Source organism: Vicia villosa, unplaced genomic scaffold, assembly GCF_029867415.1.
Source record: "Vicia villosa cultivar HV-30 ecotype Madison, WI unplaced genomic scaffold, Vvil1.0 ctg.000666F_1_1, whole genome shotgun sequence".
Taxonomy (NCBI): domain Eukaryota; kingdom Viridiplantae; phylum Streptophyta; class Magnoliopsida; order Fabales; family Fabaceae; genus Vicia; species Vicia villosa.
The window spans coordinates 325,829-349,063 of record NW_026705297.1 but is presented as its reverse complement, the minus strand read 5'-3'; the positions used below and the strand labels follow the sequence as shown (position 1 = coordinate 349,063).

General features: G+C 33.6%; 2 protein-coding genes and 3 long non-coding RNA genes across 5 annotated transcripts; 4 read left to right on the top strand and 1 right to left on the bottom strand.

Moving 5' to 3' along the window:
* The first annotated feature begins 8,872 nt into the window (after positions 1–8,872).
* LOC131630300 (uncharacterized) lies at positions 8,873–9,718 on the top strand. The gene is made up of 3 exons (XR_009292298.1): positions 8,873–9,296; positions 9,387–9,538; positions 9,621–9,718. It is a non-coding gene; the product is annotated as an uncharacterized LOC131630300 (long non-coding RNA).
* A 209-nt stretch (positions 9,719–9,927) lies between these two features.
* Positions 9,928–10,802, top strand: LOC131630306 (uncharacterized). Its single transcript, XR_009292299.1, has 3 exons — positions 9,928–10,082; positions 10,288–10,459; positions 10,577–10,802. It is a non-coding gene; the product is annotated as an uncharacterized LOC131630306 (long non-coding RNA).
* A 118-nt stretch (positions 10,803–10,920) lies between these two features.
* Positions 10,921–13,166, top strand: LOC131630280 (subtilisin-like protease Glyma18g48580; the record flags this gene model as incomplete). Its single annotated transcript, XM_058901074.1, has 6 exons — positions 10,921–11,026; positions 11,362–11,550; positions 11,671–11,692; positions 12,653–12,750; positions 12,847–13,002; positions 13,096–13,166. Coding segments are annotated over 6 exons (642 nt in total), but the record flags the coding sequence as incomplete, so codon positions are not given.
* Positions 11,324–12,457, top strand: LOC131630299 (uncharacterized). Its single transcript, XR_009292297.1, has 3 exons — positions 11,324–11,582; positions 11,671–11,822; positions 12,327–12,457. It is a non-coding gene; the product is annotated as an uncharacterized LOC131630299 (long non-coding RNA).
* Positions 13,167–18,818: 5,652 nt separating the features above from the next.
* LOC131630298 (probable amino acid permease 7) lies at positions 18,819–20,786 on the bottom strand. Its single transcript, XM_058901087.1, has 7 exons — positions 20,708–20,786; positions 20,361–20,594; positions 20,148–20,241; positions 19,845–20,059; positions 19,634–19,767; positions 19,311–19,538; positions 18,819–19,220 (listed from the first exon to the last, which is right to left on the bottom strand). Exons 1-7 carry the CDS (start codon positions 20,784–20,786, stop codon positions 18,819–18,821), a joined length of 1,386 nt encoding a protein of 461 aa, XP_058757070.1.
* Between the last annotated feature and the right edge of the window lie 2,449 nt (positions 20,787–23,235).

The window sequence follows — 23,235 nt, the reverse complement described above, 5'->3', positions numbered from 1 at the left end:
CGACTAATCCTGACCAAGTATATTTCTGCTAGGAATTGAACTCTGTATTTGCAGAGACTCGTTTGTCACTCGAACCTATACGTTTTGTTATTACTGCTAAATTACATTGTTGTGATTAAATGTTATTTAATTTCTTTTATTTTGTTTTTCGTAACATCTTTTTGGTTGCTTACTCAACGCCTTCTGAACTTTCGAATGCTAGAAATCATAGTAAGAATTAATTACATTGGTCAAAGTTTGCATTGATTACTCATAATGTATGCATCCAAATTTTATCTTTGTAGTTAAAATGGGAAAGCCATATGAAATTAAAGAGAAAGCAATAGATATATTTGTTGGAATATTATTAGTAAATCCTTGTATGAGTCTCACATTGGGTAATTATTTGTATTTATTTTCTTCTTTTTAGTCTCCTTTTATTCACTACGAGAAATGTGGGTCTTGCAAGGTAACGTTGAGAGACATTTTTTCACAAAAAGCACCACAATTATTTTGCATTGCGAGGAGAATATCACATCAAATAGGTCATTATATAATCCCTATGTGTTTTCTTTTCTCATCACCTTTAGCTTTCTAGAAACCCTCTCAACTCTCATAATACTCTCCACTAAACTCTCTATTTCTCTCCATTTCCATTCAAAATCTTAATCAAATATTACTCAAAAAATCTCTCAAAGCCTTATTTCATTCATTTTTGTTAAGCCACAATCTCTATTAAATTTGTGGTAGTTGTTGTAGATGATGTTGTTTTGTTAGATTTTAATAATAAATTAAATATATGTTTAATTGTTTACACACGAACCGACCCGTTGCCATCCCTACACAAAAATCCTAGATTCATATATTGAATCATTTGTCTCAGTCACCAAACAATTTCCACCATGACAAATACATCAAAGCCCAATCAGTAAATATGGTAAAAGGGTTAGGTAAATCCATAATTTATAAATTATAAGGGGCCTTTAATAAAAAAACTTCAGGGGGCCTAAATCAAAACTCGCTATAATGGCAGGGGGCTTAATATATTTAACCCTAATATATATGTGCTAAGTGAGAGATTTTATACCTTGAAAATTGATCTTGAATAAATTAAGAAAAATTAAGAAAAACATAATAATAATAATAATAATAATAATAATAATAATAATAATGTAAGTTATTAGAAAAACTTACCTAATGAGTGTTGAGAATCAAGTGTGACTGTGGATAATAGTCCCACATTGGAAATGTGCGTGGTGACTTGAGCATATATAAGTGGGAGAACCCACTCACCTATCAGCTTAAGGTTTTAGGTGGAGAAGTGGTGTCTCTCCCACAAAGGTGTGTTGCTCAAAGGAATGTCCCAGAAATTAACAATGCTCCCAAACTCGACCCTCCCCCGATGTTGCGCTAACAATGGTATCATGAGCCTTTGGTTCGAGAAAAAAAAGGATCGGCTAAAACGTGTAGTTGAAAGTCAACGGATACATGTAGTTGAAGAGAATCAACGGATACATGTAGTTGAAGTCAACGGATACAAGTGTATGTGGAAGAGAAGCTTCCACATGAGGGAGAGCGTTGTGTAAGACTCACACTTGAGGGGGAGTGTGGTGTCTCTCCCACAAAGGTGTGTTGCTCAAAGGAATGTCCCAGAAATTAACAATGCTCCTGAACTCGACCCTCCCCCGATGTTGCGCTAACAATGAGAAGAAATAAATGATGTTAAAAATTAACAAATGAGTTGTGTCGTATGTCAATTTTTTTTAATAGGCAAAGGAATTCAATAAAGGAGTATAAGAGATACTCCGCCCAACCAAAAACAAAGCGGAAAACTCCTTCTACTCGAAACAAATGAGCGGAAGGATATTCCAAGAGTGAAAATTACAATTAATCACTAATTTGTAAAAGGACAAAAGCCAATTCTACGAAAGAAGAACAATCTCCGACATACATTCTAAAAGCTTAAAATAAAATACAATATGTTAATTCAGCTTAACAACAAAGTATAAAAAGTTTAAAGTGTTAAGGAAAACATTAAAGGTCAAATTAGGCAGAGATCTCTTTTTAACATATTTTCTTCCTCAGTCTTAGTAAAAACTTGTGGGTGGAAAGTTTGAAGACCAATTCGTTGGGTTAGACCTGGAAATTTCATATGATCGGCCAACTGTGAATGTAAACTCTGACTATACAATGGAGGAACAACCACACGTATATCGGTACTCTGAAAAAATAGAAAAATATATTAAAGCATATAGCGCAAAGACATTAAAAAAACAGATTGTTTATAACAATGTGAAAGTTATATTCCACAAATATATTCAACCAAACAGATATGCTCTACCCAAACTGAAAAAAAATGTATTCCACAAATATATTCACACTCAAGCTTATAAAACAACCTCTTTGTCATAAAGAATCATCTCAAAATGCATCTTCTTATTTGTTACGATATTCGACTTATGGTGAACTTCTACGACGACTTTCCACAATTGGCACAAATGTCTTCTACACACTGCAATACAACATAATAACAAAACTTAGTGAATTTGTGGATATGAAAATCAAACAAAGTGAATTTAAAATATTAAATCAAAGAACAACAATCATAAAATGTGCTAAAAAATAGGAGATCTTTTTTTTTTCATAAGCAAGGAATGTATATATATATATATATATATAGGAGAACTAGGGGTTCTCAAGCCCGAATACAAAGGTCAACGGGAAAACCCGACAAAAAGGAAAATTACAAACCAAATACCCTTACGAAAGGAACAACAAAGGGTCCTTACAAAAATCGTAAAAATTGTAATTGGTAACGGTAATATTCCCGCAAAAAGACCATCTCCACACCGTGAATTTAATGTTCCAAACGATGTTGTTGACGCTCCAACCATCGTTCCGGAAACACGCTCCATTTCTAGCTAACCAAAGACACCAAGTAACCGCCAACCAAACCACACCCAATTTACACCTCTTAACTTTCTTGAATTTAAAGAAGGAGTGCCACTCCATAAAACTTGGTAAACACTCATCCTCCACCCTATTTCCCATACCAACCCAAGAAGCTATATCATTCCAAATCCTTTTAACCACCCCACAAACAAAAAAAGTATGCCTACACATTTCTAAATCAACACCACAAAAAGAACAAGCAATATTATCTAAAGGAAGAGAGATACCTCTAAGCAACAACAAATCCTTTGTAGGTAATCTATTGAGAAAAAGTCTCCATCCGAAAGCTTTGATTTTGAAAGGCACCTCCAATTTCCACAAAAGGCCAAAAGCTTCGTCACTTTTGTTAGGAGGACCGAAAGGAGTGAGCCGCTTCAAAAGAAAGGAGTAACAAGAAGCCACCGAAAAGTCCGTCTCCTCATTGTAGAACCACTCCACCCCATCCCTCCCCTCATTCCGCCCTTCCGACCCGTCCACGAAATTTCTTAACTCCCCCATATCAACCGAATGGTTATTCCCCTCCAAACCAAAATCACCCCATATCCACCCTCCATTACCCCATCCGCCCATCGCCGCCATGGAAATATGCTTCAACTTAGAAACCTTAAAGTGACTCGGAAAGAGGACTTTCAAGGAAGTTCCTCCTAACCACTTAGCATGCCAAAAAGGGGTGTTGAAACCATTATTGACGGAGAACCTACTACAATCAACAATCGGGTCACAAAAGGAATTATAAGAAATTTTCAAGAGGTCTCTCCACCAAAAAGAATAACGAGGAGGTGACAACCCCTTATCCCCACTCAACATCATGTGAGACAAATCACCATAGCGGGCTTTCAAAATACTATGCCAAAGAGAATCGGTGCCTTGAAGAATCTTCCATCTCCATTTGTTAAGGAGTGCCACATTAAACAAAGCAATATTTTTGACACCTAAACCCCCCTTTCAAAAGGAAGATTAACATCCCTCCATTTAACCCAATGAATTTTCCTTTTATTCTCCACTCCCCCCCATAGAAAATTGCTTTGAATGGAAGTAATCTTTTTAACCACTTTCGGAGGCATTTTGTAAAAAGACATAGTGAAGATAGATAAAGAACTAAGCACGGATTTTAGAAGAGTAATTTTACCTCCCAAATTAAGAAAGCGATTAGTCCACCCCTCCAAGCGGTTCTTCAACTTCACCACGAGGGGATTCCAAGTAGATTCCTTCCTTGGATTAAAGCCAATGGGAATACCGAGGAAGAAAAAAGTACTATCTTCCAACTTGCAAGAAAGAACATGAGAGGCCGCTTCCAAGAAATGAGCATTAGAATTAATCCCAATGAGTTTGCTTTTTTGGAAATTAATTCCAAGGCCCGAAACAACTTCAAAGGCACGAAGAACCACCTTAATCGCCCAAATTTGCTTCCAACTACCTTCGCCCACAAGAAGGGTGTCATCTGCGAATTGGAGAATATCAACCCCACAAGATCTCTTAATCTCAAACCTTTGAAAATCTCCAACTTCAATAGATTTTTTAACCAAGCCCGCTAATCCTTCGGCCACCAAAACAAAAAGAAAAGGAGAGAGAGGATCTCCTTGTCTCAATCCCCTAGAAACGGTAAACTCCTTAGTCGGACTACCATTAACAAGAATCGACATGTTACTATTAAACACCAATAACTCAATCCACTTCAACCACCTATGGCCAAAACCCATCCTTTGCATCATGTACCTAAGGAAATTCCAACTTACTTTATCATATGCTTTCTCAAAGTCAACTTTAAAAAGAATGCATTTACTACCTTCTTTTCTAGCATAGTCAACCACCTCGTTAGCCACCAAAACACCATCTAGCAATTGTCTACCGGGAACAAACGCACTTTGACAATTAGAAATGATCGATGACAACACCTTTTTAAGTCTCCCAGCCAAAAGCTTTGTGAGCACTTTGTACATGCAACCAACCAAGCAAATGGGACGATATTCGGCCAAAGACACCGGATTTGGTTTCTTTGGAATCAAAGTCAAAAAAGAAGAGGTTATTGCCTTCGAAATAGCGTTTCCTTCATAGAAATACTCAAAATACCGAATAAAGTCTTCTTTAAGAAAATGCCAACATTTCTTTATAAAAAGAAAAGAATAGCCATCCGGACCCGGGCTCTTATCTCCTCCACACTCCCACACCGCCTCTTTGATTTCGGCCTCTAAGAAAGGCTTCTCAAGATCCGCCGCTTCCAAACCGTTGATAGAATTAAAAGAAATACCATCCAAAACCGGCCTAGTCTCCTCCGTTTCTAAAAATTTGTGCTCAAAAAAATTAAACACCGCCTCTTTAACATCCTCAACCGACTCCGCCATCCCATCCGGGGTAATAATGGGACCTAAATGATTTATCCTTCTCCTTTGTTTCATCATCTTATGAAAAAAACCGCTATTAGAATCTCCTTCCCTAATCCACTTCACTCTAGATTTTTGAAGAAGCATATTCTCTTTTAGCCTCAAATTTCTCCAAAAATTAGCACTAGATTCCTTCCTAAAAGCAAGATTAGCATCAAAATAAGCATCGTTAAAAGAAGCTAACCTTTCATCGGCAATATTCAAGTCCCGGACTCCATCTTCCATATCCAACTCTATCTTCCCAAACACCTCTTTGTTCCACCTTCTTAATTTATCTTTTAATAATCGGAGTTTTTCCTTTAAAATGAAATCGCCTCTTCCTCCCACCACCAAACTTTTCCATTCTTTCTCCACAAAAGGAAGAAAAGAATTAAGAGAGAACCACTCATTATTGAATCTAAAGGGCTTTGGTCCCCAACCCAATTTATCACCAATTAATTGACCAACCACACCCCAATTAGAAACAATGCTACTAGAAACAAGAAAGCGGTCTAGACGACTCATGGATTTGCCGTCACCGCTAAACCAAGAAATTTTTTTACCTTTGCACGAAACATCCACCAAAGAACTTTCATCGATGAATTCTGAAAAAAGTTCCATTTCACAATGATTCGGCACCACCATCCTCCCCTTCCTTTCTCTAGAATTTTTGATAGCGTTAAAGTCCCCTCCCATTATCCACTCACCGTCGTTGAAGGTTTTTTGCAACTCTAAAAGCTTCTTCCATAACTCTTTCTTTTTGCTCAAAAGACAAGAAGAGTAAATGTTGACAACGTAGTAGATACTATTCTTCCATTCCACCTTCGTGCCCAAGAACCCATCACCTTTAAAACTACTCACAACCTCCACATTATTTTTATCCCATAACGTGATCAAGCGTCCCGACCTACCCGAAGAGTTTGAAAATGAAAATCCAATCTCCGGAGAGTTCCAGAAACTTTTAGCCCAACCATCCTCCATATTAGTAATCTTTGTTTCTTGAATCAAAAACAAGTCCGCCTTAGATTTCTTGATAATAGCACTAATTCTCTTCCTCTTAAGAGAATTAACCCCTCCTCTTATATTAAAAGAACCAATGATCATGAGACTTCTTTAGAAAGAACCTTCCATCCTTCCCCATTATCACTATCTCCGTCTAAATAGTTGCGCTTCAAACAAATTTTTTTTCCACACCCCTCCACATCAACCACACCCAACGCCGCTATAGCATCCCACAAGTTCCCACCAAAATCATTTTTCAAATATTTCCATTGGCGCCCATTACTTCTAACAATATCAGATTCCTCAATATGATCACCATAAAAAACAGAACATTGAGACCCTTCAAATCCCCCCGAACCTTCATTGAAATTCACCAATAAAGTACCTCTATGTTCCGCACTATGAAGACCGTTCTGGCTCAAATTCTTGCTACTGTTTTTAGACTTACCATGTTTCTTACCTCCACTGCAACATAACAACTTACCTCCACCCTTCCCACCACTACCCCACCCATTAACAGACCTCTTTCTAATCTTCTTCGGGCACCATTTTTTGATCACAGCATGTTTAGAATCTGCAAAAGAACAATTGACAGCTGATAATAAAGGATCTGAAACCGCCTCTGCCACATGCCCAGAACAGTTCATCGCGACAACCGGCAAAGAAGGTTCTGTCCGAAACTGAGAAATAGCCTCGTCAAAACTCCCCACTTCAGAATTATTCCCAACAACCTGACCGGATTGAGAGACTGGTACTGAAGATGAAATCTGAAATTTATCGGCCCCTCCTGCTCCGCCTCTCGACGAGACTCCTATAGCAATATCGCCCTGACCCCTTAACGAAACACCAGCACCTTGGTTCATATTCTCAGCCGAGGAAAATTGATGAATAGACTCAGATGATATTTCAGTCCCAATGTCCTCTTCATCGACTCCATTTGCATCCTGCCAATTCTTATCAGAGAAAGCTGAAGAAGACTCAGAATCTCCCTTACGCGACGGCCCTGCGCTATATCTATATTGCATCAACGCGTCCTCTCGCACCACAAGGTTGAACCTCATGTTGTCAATGGTTACAGAAACAGTATCAGGTATTATGATATTCAATTTGACCTTCACCATAATCCTAGCAACATCAAAGGCTTCACCTTTCGATGTACTCTCGTCCACGCAAATGAAATTCCCCCATACCTCCGCTAGGGAAACAAAAAATTCAGACTTCCACGCATGAGCTGGAATGTCGTATATTCTCAGCCACACATCCCTGGTAACACCCTCTGTTTCTTCTTCCCATTTCTTGATCTCAGTGAACCAGCTTTGCCACCAAGTTTCACCTTCGGCAATCAATGCTTCGATAAAACCCGACTCTCTGTCCTCCAGCAAGCAAACATCCCCACCTAAAGGTATAACACGCACACCAAAGACACCCTCCATCTCGAAATACGATTGGATGTTGAATGCAGAACCTGGGATGAGAACTCTCCCGACATACGCCTTTTGAAATCTCGCTTTGTCTTCGACTTTGGACTTATAACAGAGGAGAGGGGTCGGTTCCCCGACGGTATCGCTGCCACTCGAACCACCCTTGACCACCGTCGCAAAAGACCTTAAGCCCCTACTCGCACCCCACCCTACTCTGACACTCCCCTCCGTCGCCTCCTTGCCACCCTTCAAACCCCCACCTCCATTGTTCTGAAACACAACTCCTGAAACCCCTGCGACACCTCCCGGCTTGCCCCTTTGAAAGCGAGGGAGATTAACGTGAAACTTCCTCCCTGCTATCAAGATATTATCGAGCCTGACTGCAAATAATCTCCCATCCTCAATGCCTGCGAAACGCGCGAAACCGAAGCGTTTACCCCTGTTGTTCCTCCTTGGTGAGATTGAGACTTCCACCACATCCCCTACACAGCCAAACAGCTCAAAGATATCCTTCGCACAGGAGGAATCTGGGAATTCCGAAACGTAAAAAGAAGTGAGCTCCCCTCCAGACGAAAGTTGATTTCTGTTACCACCTCCAAATGGAAATGTGTCCCATTTGAACCCCCAATTCCTCTGATTCCGTCGGCCAGTGACTATCTTCCACCCTCCGTTCTCTCTAAGATGCCGGAATTCACTCATCAACGAAAAAGCAAATCCCTAACCCCCTTCTAGAGAGAGGTTAGAGCTCCATATTTTTAGTGAGAGAAAAAATTTATGAAAATAGGAGATCTGTATCATGGTTTGTGGAGTTATGGTTGCATATATTTATATGTTGGAATTCTGAAAGGATTTCCTAGTACATGAAGTCAAAATCGAATGCAAACATTTGCATCTCTGTCGAAATTGAATGGTCTTCCATGAATTGTATACAAAATTTAAATTGTTAGGTTTACCAACATATACATAGACCAATGAGAGTTAGGGATTTGAATGGGTAAACGAGAAAAATGAATGATAGAATAGTTTTGCGTATGAAGAGGAAGGGGATGTTTCAGATTCCCAAAAATGAATAATGATACAAATAAATATAAGTAAATAAAATAAAAGTATAAAATGTAAAAATATAAAAAGGTAATATAAGTTATCTATCATATAAGAAAAGTCTACCATTTGGGACTTTCTTAGGCTATCCACATCAGCAACTCTTCCATGGTTGATCCACATCAGCATCCTCAAAATTAACTTCTTCTTCCACTATGATTCGGCAGTTACATCCTCCTGATTTTCAATTTCCACTATCCTCATAACTACCCTTAAACCCCATCCTCTTTCACGGTTACGAAACTTTCCATCTCCCCCTTCCAATCTTCTTCTACAGCGGTTTCAGACAACCATTTATCTTTCATTGGGCTTCTGATTTATTCGTCTTTTCTCTCTTTCAACTTTGATTTTGATTTAGTTTTCAAAGTTTCAGGTTTCATCGTGTTGGCTCACGCGGAAGAGGAAAGATTCATCGCCGATACAGTTTCTGATGATGCGTCGGTGTTGGTTGTGGTGGACGGAGATTAATACTCTAAAAGAGGTTCAGTTTTATATATTTGTTATTACTTTGTATGATTTGTTAAATTCTGTTTGGATAAGCTGTGACCTAAGTTTGATGTGGGTTATGCAGGTTCGATGATGAAGCACAAGTTTGCTTGGCCATAAAAAAGAAAGGATGGCAATGAGAGAGATTGATCGGTTCTTTTTAGTATTTTGATTTTGTTTATGCTTTGAATTTCAGGTGGCTGTTCGTTTTGATTTGGGATTCTAATGTTGTGTCAGGTATAATGCTTAAATTTTATAACCGTATTAAAGATTGTTTATTCGACGTTGTTGGAATTGAAATTCTGTTGACATTATGCAGGAGGGATAAAGTACGGGAATGGTATAACATGGTATATCTTGCCATCATTTCAGTATTTGGATGGGCTTATAGCTTGCCACTTACATTCAGCATTCAGGTATAATTAGGCAGTGAGGGCATCAACATATTAAAAGTTATACAATCATCTTAAAAACTTATTATTTTCACATGAGAAGATGTCATATTATTCTGCTGGTACGTCGGTTCGTCGGGCCATGGGCAATTTCTATTCTCTTAGTGTAGTCATCTCTTTTCATCTTCCCATCACCTCACTATTTGATTAATTCACTATTATATTACAGAAGAAGAATAAGATGAAAGCAGATTGTAAGGTGAAATGGATAGCTGTAGCGGTGAAAATCCGTTTTGACGGTAGCGACCTCAACGAAACAGAAGGTTGCAGTTCCGGAACAGTTTCAACTGAACGATGCACTTGATCTACACACTTTGCTGATTTTGATGGTGAGTTTTTGTAATTTCTGGATTTGAGATCCATTTCATGAAGTTCACTCTATTTAAATTGTTTAATATTTCGTCTTAGCATGCTGATAACACTGTTTTATATTCTTCTGGAAAGTTATTTGATCTCTCTGAAAGTCCTTGAACCTTCGTTATTGAACCTATATTATTAGATCTTGTGAGATTAATAAACATTGAATTCATGTAGAAAGAGATAGAGAATAAGATAGATGATAATGATCATCATCAAGAACAATAACTGAAGTATCTTGGGTTTGTGAGAATTGCTGCTATTCATGCTTTTGTTTGCATGTCCAGTCTTTATGATTATGCAAAACAGAATTCGGGATCTTTGAGATCTGCTGTTGGAACCGTTGAAGGTACTGTTACTATAGTTATTGGTCGTGTTTATCAAAATTCAAGCCTCTCCCTCAAGATGTCCTCCTTTTTCTCGACAATAAGGTCTCTCTCTCATTCATTGTTTCCTTTATTTTCAGACTGTGATTCGATTTGCGATCTTTTTTTGCGGAGGATGGAATTGGAGGAAGAAGTGAGGAGGGAACTCGCAATCGAGAGAGAATTGGGGATTTCAATACAGAGGCCGCTGAATATTCAGGGACTAATGTCGCAATGGTCAAATTCAATGCTGATGAATCCTGTTGTTGTTGGCCATATTGGTGCGTCGCAACAACAATTGATTACTTGGAACTGATATTTATTGATAAAAATGTAAGTAACTTTAGAACCAAAATGTCATTTATTTTATCTTAATTATGAATGAATGGCAAATTTTTGACTTAAACTTCATCTGACAAGGGTATAGTGATTGAATCATCTTAATATACAGTGTTACATTGTATACTTGGGAGCACATTCTCATGGTCCAACTCCTTCCTCTGCTGGCCTTCAAATTGCTACATCTTCTCATTATATTTTAGAACCAAAATGTCATCTATTTTATCTTAATTATGAATGAATGGCAAATTTCTGACTTAAACTTCATCTCACAAGGGTATAGTGACTGAATCATCTGATTTGTAAGTACACTACACTATTATTATAGCATAGCAGTTTATGTTATATCCATATCTCTTTTTATTGTTATATTAAATATATGTACACTAAGTTATTATGTAATGATGAGATTTGCACAATATATGTTGTATATTGTTGTTTGACTTCCAGATCAGAGGGAGTTGTGTTGGAGTTTCCAGAGCTCACAAGTTCTACAGGACACAACCACTGGCTTGCATTGATAAGGGAGATAATGTTTCTCCATCAGTTTTTATCGAAGTACCAGATAAAATGTCCAATTCAAACATGGGAGATGCATGCAAGGACAATATTAGGAATCATAAGGCTTCATGCAGCAAGGAAAATGCTAAGAATATCACCTTCTGTCCCAACGAAATTCTTAATATTTTCCTTAAGACTATGAACATTGTCGGTCCTGTGGTCTCCGATTCAATACGTGACTGATATATTTAGCTCATAATATAACAGGTTCAAACAACACTGGACATTAATTGTGTATTTGGTAGCTTTGGAGCTTAATTGTTGTAACTTAACATAATGGCGGTTTGTGTTGCAGGATATGAGACAACTGGCAGCAAGTTCAATTGTCTCTTGAGAGAGGCCTTCCTGCCATGATTGGCAACTTCGTTGTAAGACAGCTTCCGTATCCATCATTATCATTTGACATGATTCAATGTGCTCACTGTGATATCATTTAGGATGAAAAAGGTAATTTTGTAGTTATGAGCATTACTCTTTCATTCTTGCTGAATGAATTTCCTTATAGACTTCATAAAACTCAACCTCTTTATCAGTATAGTTTCTTACATACAAACAGACTCATGTCATATATTTTGTAAAATTTATATTTTAAATTCAAGTTGTAGTATTTGTCAAAACTTGTATTTGATGACAAATAAGATAGAAATTGGTGTAGGGTGTATGTATTTATTAATATCTTGCTTATAGTATAAATGTGTTCGGATTTATTAGATCACATGTGTTTTTTTTAATTAGTTTGTTTTTCACCAATCAAATTCATGATTTAAACTGATGCACAAATATTTCTATAACAACGAATTAATGTTGCTGCCCTTTTTTCTTCCATTCACTCTATATCACTGCCATTTCCTTTTGTCACCCTTTCATGTTTTTTCTATAACATACTGATTATTGTTTACCTTATGTATTAAATGCTATACTTTGGTCTCTAATATTGACCTCATCCTATAGATGGAATGTTCCTCATAGAAGTTGCAAACTATTCTTAAAAGGCTTGAACTATCAGTGACTGGGGTTCTTTGTTTCCGTACCGTACATCAGGTAAACTGTAAACTGCACTGTCGGTATGTTTCATTCATGGCATTAACCTTTTTGTAGTATTTTGATTTCGTTTATGCTTTGAATGTCATGGTGGCGGTTCGTTTCAATTTGGATTTCTCCAATTAAGCTAACGGTTCATAGGCGCACTTACTTACAATTCGCTTCTATGTTGTATAAATCTTAGATTCCAACGATATAGACGACTAAAAAAACTAATTAATCATTGACCGTGACAGTGAGCAGAATGCAAAAGAAAAAATTATTTATTCATACAATAAACAAATCAATGGGTTTGCAGCTATGCTTCAAGAGGAAGAAGCTGCACAAATTGCAAGTATGTTTTTGTAGATCTAGCTACTGTTCTATATTTTCAACTTAATAACAATGATAAATTTGTTTTCAACATACACATAAATTTATTTATATGCAGAAAATGAAAAGGTGGTATCAGTGTTTATGAGTAAAGAGCATAAACTGCACACTACACGTTCATGGGAATTTCTTGGATTGCGCAGAAATGATATGAGCTCAGCTTGGCAAAAGGGAAGGTTTGGTGAAAACACCATCATATCTAACATTGATTCAGGTACTAAACTAGAAAATAATTTTACTACATTCTACATGTTCTATAATCTTTAGAATTAGAATATATTATCCTTAACATCAATGTTTGCATTAGGTGTTTGGCCTGAATCGATGAGTTTTAGTGACAGAGGAATAGGCCACTCATGTTCTATTCTTTTTACCTAGCATGCAACTCATAATTCCACTTATGATAAAGGTTTATGACCTGAAAATGTCATAGGAGATGAAAAGCATATGACAAGTTTTTGATCGATGTGCATGTTCAAAATAGGCTATATTGACAGCCAACAGGGAAAAGGTCAAATATATGCTTAGATCTCGCTCGAGTGCAAGGCTGTAACTGGGCTATCACCATGAAGTTATGCGCGACAGGTCTTGAAATCACCATATGCAGGCCTTGGCAGAAAAAGTTGAAAGGATGAAATACAAATCGACATTTCCGACGAAGTTGATTATCCCGTAGGTGCAGGTGTATGAGCATATAACTTATGATAACTAAAAAAAGTACTATTATTTCCTTTATTCCGCTTTTAAGAAAAAAGTGGAAAATTTTTTCTTTATAAGAAGAATAGTGTTAGCTCATTGTTGGTTTTTCATTAAGTTTTATCAATATCTTTTATGGAAGTGTCAAAATTTGTTGTCTTTCTTTTAACAAGTATCTATGCTGAAAGTAGGTCAATAAATGGAGATCATACAATATGAATGGTACAGTTCTATTGATCCTTATGAAGTTGATTATTCAAATTGTTGTCAATAATATTTATAGATATGTCACAATTGGCAATGGAAACCAACTTATCAGAGACCCAAAGAAACGAATTTGAAAACTGGAAAATGAAAAAGTTAGATGGAGCTTGCACACGGGCTTCTTGCAAAAATTAAAAAGTTGAATAATGGAATTTACTTACTGAATTGGAATTTACTAAATGCCAATGAGACAAAGTCACTGCTTTTAAAAATTGTTTTATTACCTTTAAATTTATAATCATTAGTATTAAAACCTTTATGTCATGCAAAATTATGAATTTATTATTAGCTATTCATTGGATAGTACTGTCGGTTATAGCTTTCTGATAGGCTAGATCAGTGCCGCCTGGACCGTTTGCTCCGTTGCTGCTTATCATTTAAGTTGATCCTTCAAAAGCAACCACAAAAATATAACCAAATCCTTTTAATTTATATCATCATTTATAGGTGGTTTAACATGTTTGTGGGATGGGAACTCTAAAAAGTCTCCTCCATTTAAACATGAAGCTTAGACAATGCTCATGCTCACTTAAATTGCACTTAAATTCCATTACTTAATTTGTGTTTACATTCCACATGAAGCTTAATTTGTTCCATTTGAAACGATTGATCATTGTACTTGGATATAGACCGTGCATTTAATATTGTGCTTAAGTTCCAGAAATTACTTTGATGAAGTAGTTGAGGCTGTTGAGCAATGTTTTGGGGGTGTGTTAAATTAATACCAACAAAGAAATCAAATTAATTTTAAAATTTAAATAAACTGTTTTATAGTAAATTATAAATTAATAAATGATATTAATAAGAATATTGAAACTGAATCATATTTGTTTAAATATTCTTATTTGTTTCTTTTTTATAAAATTTAAAAATTTAATCGGACAAGTTCATCAATGATCAATATATATTTATCTATATATAATATAAAATAATTGAAACATTAAAATTAAAACGTTAACGGGTCAATTCCATCTAAATACGAAATAATATAGTACGGACACACACGGGTATTTATATGGTACGCGTATATGATATTTATATTAACACATTTAGTTAAATATTGAACAATAACAACAATAAATTTACTATTGATTTAAATATGTTTATAGATAATTGGCTAAATTACAGTTTTGGTCCCCCTGTTTTAGGTTTTTCACGATTTTGGTCCTCCTATTTTCTTTTTAAACAGTTTTAGTCCTCCATCCCAATTTTGTCCATGAACAATGCATGAACCGTACATGTCCGTACATGAACAGTTGCATCAAAATTGGGATGGGGGACCAAAATTGTTTAAAAAGAAAATATGGGGACCAAAATCGTGAAAAACCCAAAACAGAAGGACAAAAACTGTAATTTAGCCTAGATAATTCCAAAACAAAATTATTTATATATAGGAATAATTGATTTTAAACTATTAATATTAACGGGAACATGAAGTTAGTGATCAAAAAATTGAATATTAACGGGAATATTAAATTGCTCATCAAAATATTGAATATTAACGGGAACATGAAGTTACTGATCAAAATATTGATTAATAACGGACACATGAATTTACTAAGAACATGAGTTTTTGTTCTACTGTTATATTATTAATCAATATATCCCAAACTTTGGCCCAACCTATTGAAAAGAAATTTATATATTTTAAACATTTGTTTTTAGGACATTTACTTCTGCAGTAATATACGCTTATTTGAACAAAATAAGCGTGCCACGGGTATCCCGTTAATATTATTGATTAAAATATTAAATATTAACGGGAGCACGAACTTACTGATCAAAATTTTGAATATTATCAGAAACATTAAGTTACTGATCGAATTTTTGAATATTAACGGGAACAATTTTTGAATATTAACGGGAACAAATTTTGAATATTAACGGGAACACAAAATTTACTGATCAAAATAATAAATATTAACGGGAACACGGGCTTTTTGACAAAATATTGAATATTAACGAAAACACAAACAATATATTTTTTTTAATATTAAAGATTAAGTTGCTGGTCAATTTTTTTAATATTAACGGGACACGAAGTTATTGATCAAAATAATGAATTCCCTTTGTCACACCTTCCACCTTCACTATTGTCCTTTGATATATCTGCAACTTCACTAATACCCTCGAACGAACCTTCCCCAACAACAACTTTTCCATTCCCTTATGTTTTACACACTATTTTTCTTTATGATAACCTTTAACCTAACATATAATCTTTTTCTAACATTTCTAATTTCCCTAAACCCAAATGCACGAAAACGACGGGTACCCGTTCATTTTGTTTTATTATATTAAATATATATATATATATATATATATATATATATATATATATATATATATATATATATATATAGAGAGAGAGAGAGAGGGGGCATATCATATGAGAATGTCTTTTTTATATGAGAATGTGAGAATGAATCTGAACCATTGGATTTTAAAATAAATGGTGGAGATTATGGGTGAATCTTTTTTTCTCTCTCCTACATCATTTATTTCAAAATGTAGGAGAGAGAAAAAAAAAAGATTCACCTATAATCTCTACCATTTATTTTAAAATCCAATGGTTCAGATTCATTCTCACATTCTCATATAAAAAAGGCATTCTCACATGATATGCCCTATATATATATATATATATATATATATATATATATATATATATATATATATATATATATATATATATATGGGAGGGAATCATTTGACACCAGTGTCAATGTATTAATTTTGACACCAAATCCTATCCGTTTATTATTATTAATCTAAAGGTTAAGATACATTCACTTATAACTAACTCATGAGTTTTTTAAGGAAATATATCTTAACCTTTGAATTGTTAAGAATAAAGGGGTAGGATTTGGTGTCAAAATTAATACTTTGACACCGGAGTCAAATGATCCCTTCCCTATATATATATATATATATATATATATATATATATATATATATATATATATATATATATATATATATATATATATATATATATATATATATATATATATATATATATATATATATATAAGGAGGGTTATATTGACTCCAAGAGTAAGTGTTCAACACTTACTCCAAATCATAACCATTGATTATCATTAATCCAGCGGTTTTAATTAAAGTTTTACATAAAAAAATATTTCCAAAAATAATTAGATTAAATGATCAATTAAAACCGTTAGATTAATGAAAATCAATGGTTATGATTTGGAGTAAGTGTTGAACACTTACTCTTTGAGTCAATATAACCCTCCTATATATATATATATATATATATATATATATATATATATATATATATATATATATATATATATATATATATATATATATAGGATGAATATATTTACTACAAGAGTAAGTTATTATAACTTACTCCACATTTTAACCATTAATTCTAATCAATCTAATGGTTGAAAATAATAAGTAATAGTTTTCTCTTTCTATATGTAATTACATATTATTTTTAACCATTAGATTGAAAGAATTAATGTTCAAGACGTGAAGTAAGTTATAATAACTTACTCTTGTAGTAAGAATATCCCTCCTAATATAGTTACACCATGAGTTACACTCGCTTAAAACTCTACATCTGATAATTATTTTTTAAAATCAACGGTTGGATTGGAACTTATTATAATATAGATCACACGTATAAAATTTGAGATTTATCTATAATGATTTATTATGTCATCGAATCACATTAAAATTAACGTTAAAATGGACTTTCATACACAATTAATTTTGATGTAATTCGATGACATAATAAATCATTATAGATTAATCTCAAAATTTATACACCATTAATATTATTATCAACATTCTAACTATTTAAAAATATTCATCTCTCTAATGCTTATTATCAACATTCTAACTATTTAAAAATATTCATCTCTCTAATACTTATTGTCAACATTCTAACTATTTAAAAATATTCATCTCTCTAATACTTTTTATAAAAAAATTATCAGCCAAAATTTGATAATATCTCTAACAAATCATTCTTAATTTCTTTAAATGTTAAACATGTCCAAAAGTCTAAGTTTCTTTTTTGAGATTGAGGTAACTAGAGTTCCACATTAAAATTGAGTTAAAATTCAAACCTACTCCAACGAGGATAAAGGATCGAACCACCAACCATTTGAGCTACTTGTCTATTTGTATTTAATTCAAATGTTTTATATATATTGACTAATCTTTGTTAGGGTTGTTTAAAAAAATTATAAACTTAACCGTACCGCCGAACTAAATTATATTGAAATTAAATTAATCAAATTATATTGTATAACAGTTCAAGAACCCAACTAAAAAAAATTGTAACCGAACTGAACCGAAACTAAAAATAAAAAATAAAAAAAAACAAATTTTATTTTTATTTTTAAAGTTAAAATAGTTTAGTGGTTCCTTTCTTTAATGAACTGTTTGGTTTAGAAAAAAATTAACTTTAAATAGTTCGATACGGTTCGGAATTTGAAAATGGTATCCAAATCAATTATTATGGTTCGATTCGGTTCTAAATAAATTGAAACGGTTTGATTCAGTTCTAAATAAATTAATTTTTATTATGGTTCGTTTCGGTTCAATTTAATTTTCAGAGTTAACCATACCATAAACAACCCTAGTATTTGTAATTCCTGTTACCCAGAAAATAATTTGGCATGCACGCTGCTGTAGAAATTTACCATCCACACACACAAAATTTTATACTGAAATAATTTTATACAAAATACATCCTGCACTACCAAAATTTTATACACACGCAAGATCATCATCAATCACTACTGAATAATTTTCTCAATGACCAATAATTCACTAAGTAGATACTAAATCAAATAATGACACTAAAATTATTAGTTTGTAAAACTAGAATACAAAATATATTTACAAAACGAAGCAAAAACAGCAAGGAGTTTTAGTATTTTTATCCAACTCCATGATGATCTTCTTAATTTCAATAGCTCGAGAAAACAGTTCATAAATCTGCTTTTCGGTAGTGTAAAATGACATGTTCCTAACATAAATCTGCTCAATCCCAGCATGAAGTTATGCCGAGAGCTCCAATTTAAATTACTTGAGTTTCTCACGTACGATTCCTTCAAATGATCCAATAAATCCCATCATTGTGACAAGAAAACAAGCAAAACTAAATATTCTCAAAACAATCCATCTTTTAGTCCAAGCTCCAATTTTCTTCTGTACAAAGTACATTTCAACTGGGAAATATATAGCCAATGGCCAGAAATTGATGCCTCCTAATACTCCAAGAACTTGGTTGAAGTAAGGAAATAAGATTGCAAGTCCAGTGGTTGAAATCACATAGGTTGTTCTGAAACAAAATCTAAAAGGATTTATCTCAAAAGCGGGTAATAGAGGAAGTTTCACTCTGTGGAAATCATTCACAAAGACACTGTTGGAAAACTTTTTTGAACACCATCTATCAGCAGCATTATATATTGGTTGACTGAATATCTGTTGAAAAGACCATACAAATGAAATTATTGAAAAGTGTGAATGGTTTAGTATGAAGTATGAACTAAAATTGATTGGTAAGAGTAGTACCTGATATCCTCCAACCAAATGAACGATAATACAAACATTGGCAATGTCAATAAGCCAGAAAGGCTCGTAAAATCCAAACCCTGTCAATAGATTTCCTGGTGCAGCATTTCCAAAAGCTGCATATCCAAAGCATCCACAACATAGGTAGAAGAATGTTGTTATGCTGATTGAAGTCACGGAGGCCTTTTTCATGGTTTGGTTCTCGGCTGGAGGAGACTCTAAAGTGTCCTGTTCTCAGCAAAATTCAATAATTTTGTTTAATATGCATACATAAAAAAATCACCCTTTACTCATCGAATTTGAATATGAAATGTTGAAGGTACCTGTATCTCAAGAAGGAGCATTGGGTATGGATAGGAAAAGCTAATGTCCCCAATTGCCTGGAAGATTACCCAGATTTTGTCAGCAACATTAGCAGTTTGTACTCCTGTCAAACTTCCCATAATTCTTCCATTTTCTGCAAATATGAATCAAGAGGTTTAAGGTAACAAATAAATATTACATAATCTTAAATTGACAGAAATTGAGCCTTACGTATGACTGTTGATATGCCAAGTCCTAGTCCAATGAATGAATATGAAAATGACATTATTGCGGCAATAACTGAAACCCAAGTCATGTTATGGAGATCCGGTATGAATGACATTCCAATCTGAACAAGTCCAAACAACACCATATATAAGTTACCACCATAACTACAAGGAGCGTTGTGTCCTTCCTTGTGATAACAATTTGATCTCAGAATAGCCCTGTATTATTAATTAGTAAAATAAACATGTATCATTGGCTTGTTGGAAAGAAAAATAAGAGTAAATACGGTAAGTGTCGAAGAAGTACCTCAAACTGGTTGCTGTGGTAATTACATATGCAACACTAGTTACATACAAGCTCAAGAATTGAAGGAAACCAGCAACGTATGTTCTTTTCGTACCTGAACCAACATTAAACTCAAATTGAAGTTATAACTGTTAAGGTAGTTCATGAAAAGTGTATCTATGTTGTCTATAGTGATTGCACAAGCACATAGTAAAGAGTTGAATGTGTTCTTACCAAGATTGACTCTAACAGCATCGATGTAAGAGTAGTTTCTTTTCCCAGTTACAGGGTCAGGACTTCTGTAACAATCAGACAAAATGTTTGAAGAAATATAGGTAGCTATTGCACAAGAAAGCAAGGCAATTGGTCCTCCAATCCATCCTAATTGAGCAATACTCCATGCCAACGACAAAACACCAGAGCCAATAACAGCTGTGATGATGTGAGCCACAGCACTTTTCAGATTTCCTGCAAAATTTATGGCACGAGCATAAAACTTCAGTATTCCAATTCAAGCTATGTTGTTAATCTCAGATAGTGTTACATAGATGATAGAGTTTGAGTATTATAGAAAATTTTACCAGTCCTTTTGGGACGTCCATCATCATCATAAGCCGCAGAAGCACTTGTTGTTAGTTGTAGAGAGTTTTGCACAACCATCTTTATCCCAGCATATAAAATTCAATGAATGCTCGTGAGTTTTCTGCACATGACATAAAACATTCACGTTACTCAGTTAAAATCTCTTCATCTTCAGATGCATTGAAGTTTACCAATATTTATGGAAGTCATTTTTACCATAATTTATTCATGAAAAATCGTGAGACTCTATGTTATAAACCGTGAAACAAAATAAACAAAGTAGTACATTGTGACAAAGTAAATTTACATAAGACAAAAGAGAACTCTACTCACCTGAAATTCTTCTTTGCCTCTTTTCTTTGTGTCTCTTTTAGCACTTTCTTTTTCTTGTATTTTTTCTGACCTTTTAAAGTGAGTTTTTTTTTTTTTTTTGCTTTTAAAGTGAGTTTTTATTCTTTTAAATTAGATATAAATTCTAATGCCCCCTCTATTTCTCTTTTTTGTAATTTCAACGTTTCTCTCTCTTTCAACCGTAACATTAGAAAATTTAGCATAAATTCTACTGCCCCATCTATTTCTCTTTTTTGTTTCAATGTTTCTCTCTCTTTCAACCGTAACATTATGAAATTTGTTGTGAGATTCAACTATATCTCCACTTTACATTGAAAATAATTAAGATTATGAATCTTTTTGGTAAAAATTAATAGTATATAATATATAAAATTAAAAAAAGTAAATAGTTGATAACATAATTTTTAACTGACACTGATAGAAGATAATACATATAAATATATAACACGTCACCATATTTTTTTTCAAATTTTGATTATAAATTTAATTTTTCATTTTAAATTCATCAAATAATTAATATATTCAATTTATAAATACATCAGTTATTTATTAAATTTAAAAACTATCATATATATATTAATTATTTAATGAACTTATAAATAACAAATTATATTGATAATTCAATAATTTTTAAAATGATCTTTTTTTTAAATATATATATTCTTGTACAGGGTCGACCCATCACATCTTGACATTTTGAGTTAAAATATAAAACTAAAACTTTTTAACAAAATAATAATTCAATAAAACTAATATATATTTATTTAAGTTGCATGAGTTTTATAGATAAAAAATTATTTTTAAAAAATTATTTTGGAAAAATCATTTTATTACCAAAATTTAAGTGTTCTTTTCATATTTTGGAAAAATCATATAAAAAGATTTTTACCAAAATTCCTAAAAAGAAAATATTAAATACCATATTTCTAATTATGTAATAGATATTAAGACTTTATTATCTATAAAGTAAATTTTAGATTAAGTAATACACATTCTAAATGGATATTATTGTTTAATTGTTAACAAAAGTAATTTAAATTTTATTGACATTTTGTTCTATAAAGCAATTATAATTTATCAAATAAATAAATAAATTTGAGGCTATAGGTGGGCTTTCTTGCCTAACCCTAGGGTAGGTTCTGGCCTTGCATTATTGTTACTAGTAATGTTAATCAATAGCATAAAGTTATGAGAATATCTCATTTGAGTTCTTAGATCTCCTACGTACCTAATGAAATTCTAATTGTGCCCCCCCTGATTTTATAGATGCATATTCAGAAGCATCTTCTTCTTTTTTAAAATTTAGTTTTTTTCGTAGGTGTATCTATGGAAGCATTTTATACTAGTGTAAGTTGGCAAAAACTACAAATAAATTTAGTTCAGGGATTATTCGGTAGGTACATCTACGGAATGACTAAGCGCCAGAATATTCCGTAGATGTACCTACGAAAACATCTGATATAGTTTGAACCAGCATGATCACTTCCCCATTGTCACATTTCTTCTTCAACACTCACTCTCACCACTCTAAAAAATCATACTTCACCAATATCACTTTCCACTCCAAAGCTCCAACATTTTGTTGCAACAAATCAAATGTAGGGGTGTCCGCAGTGCGGTTTGGGCGGTTTTTGTAACACCCCATTTCTACCCGGAAATTATATAAAAAAAAATCAGAGTTTTCAAAATTTCTCAATAAACAAATGAGGCGTCACATAATTAAACAAAACAAATCACCTCGTCGCATAAGCGGATACATAGCACCTTTGAAATAGAATAACTTATTTTATTAAAACACAGCGGAATCACTTAAGAATGTATTCAATAAAATATCTTCAGTTAACTTAACATTTTGTCCAACCAAAATGAAACAATTAAATAGCAACATCAAATATAATATAAATCGTTCCCCCCAGAATGCTACGTATCAGAGCGACAACTGACTCGAGTAACGGCAACTAAATCTCCATACTTGAATACCTGCACGTTGCCAATATAAAGGCAACGGCGAAACAAGAGAAAAGGGTGAGATATCAAATCATATAAGTGGGCATATGATAAATTGCATGCTAGGATTCAGACATATAAAATCATCACATCACAAGTATCAATAGCTACTATACACATCATACTTCTACAGTTCATTAATCTCACATACTTTTCATCACACAACAAG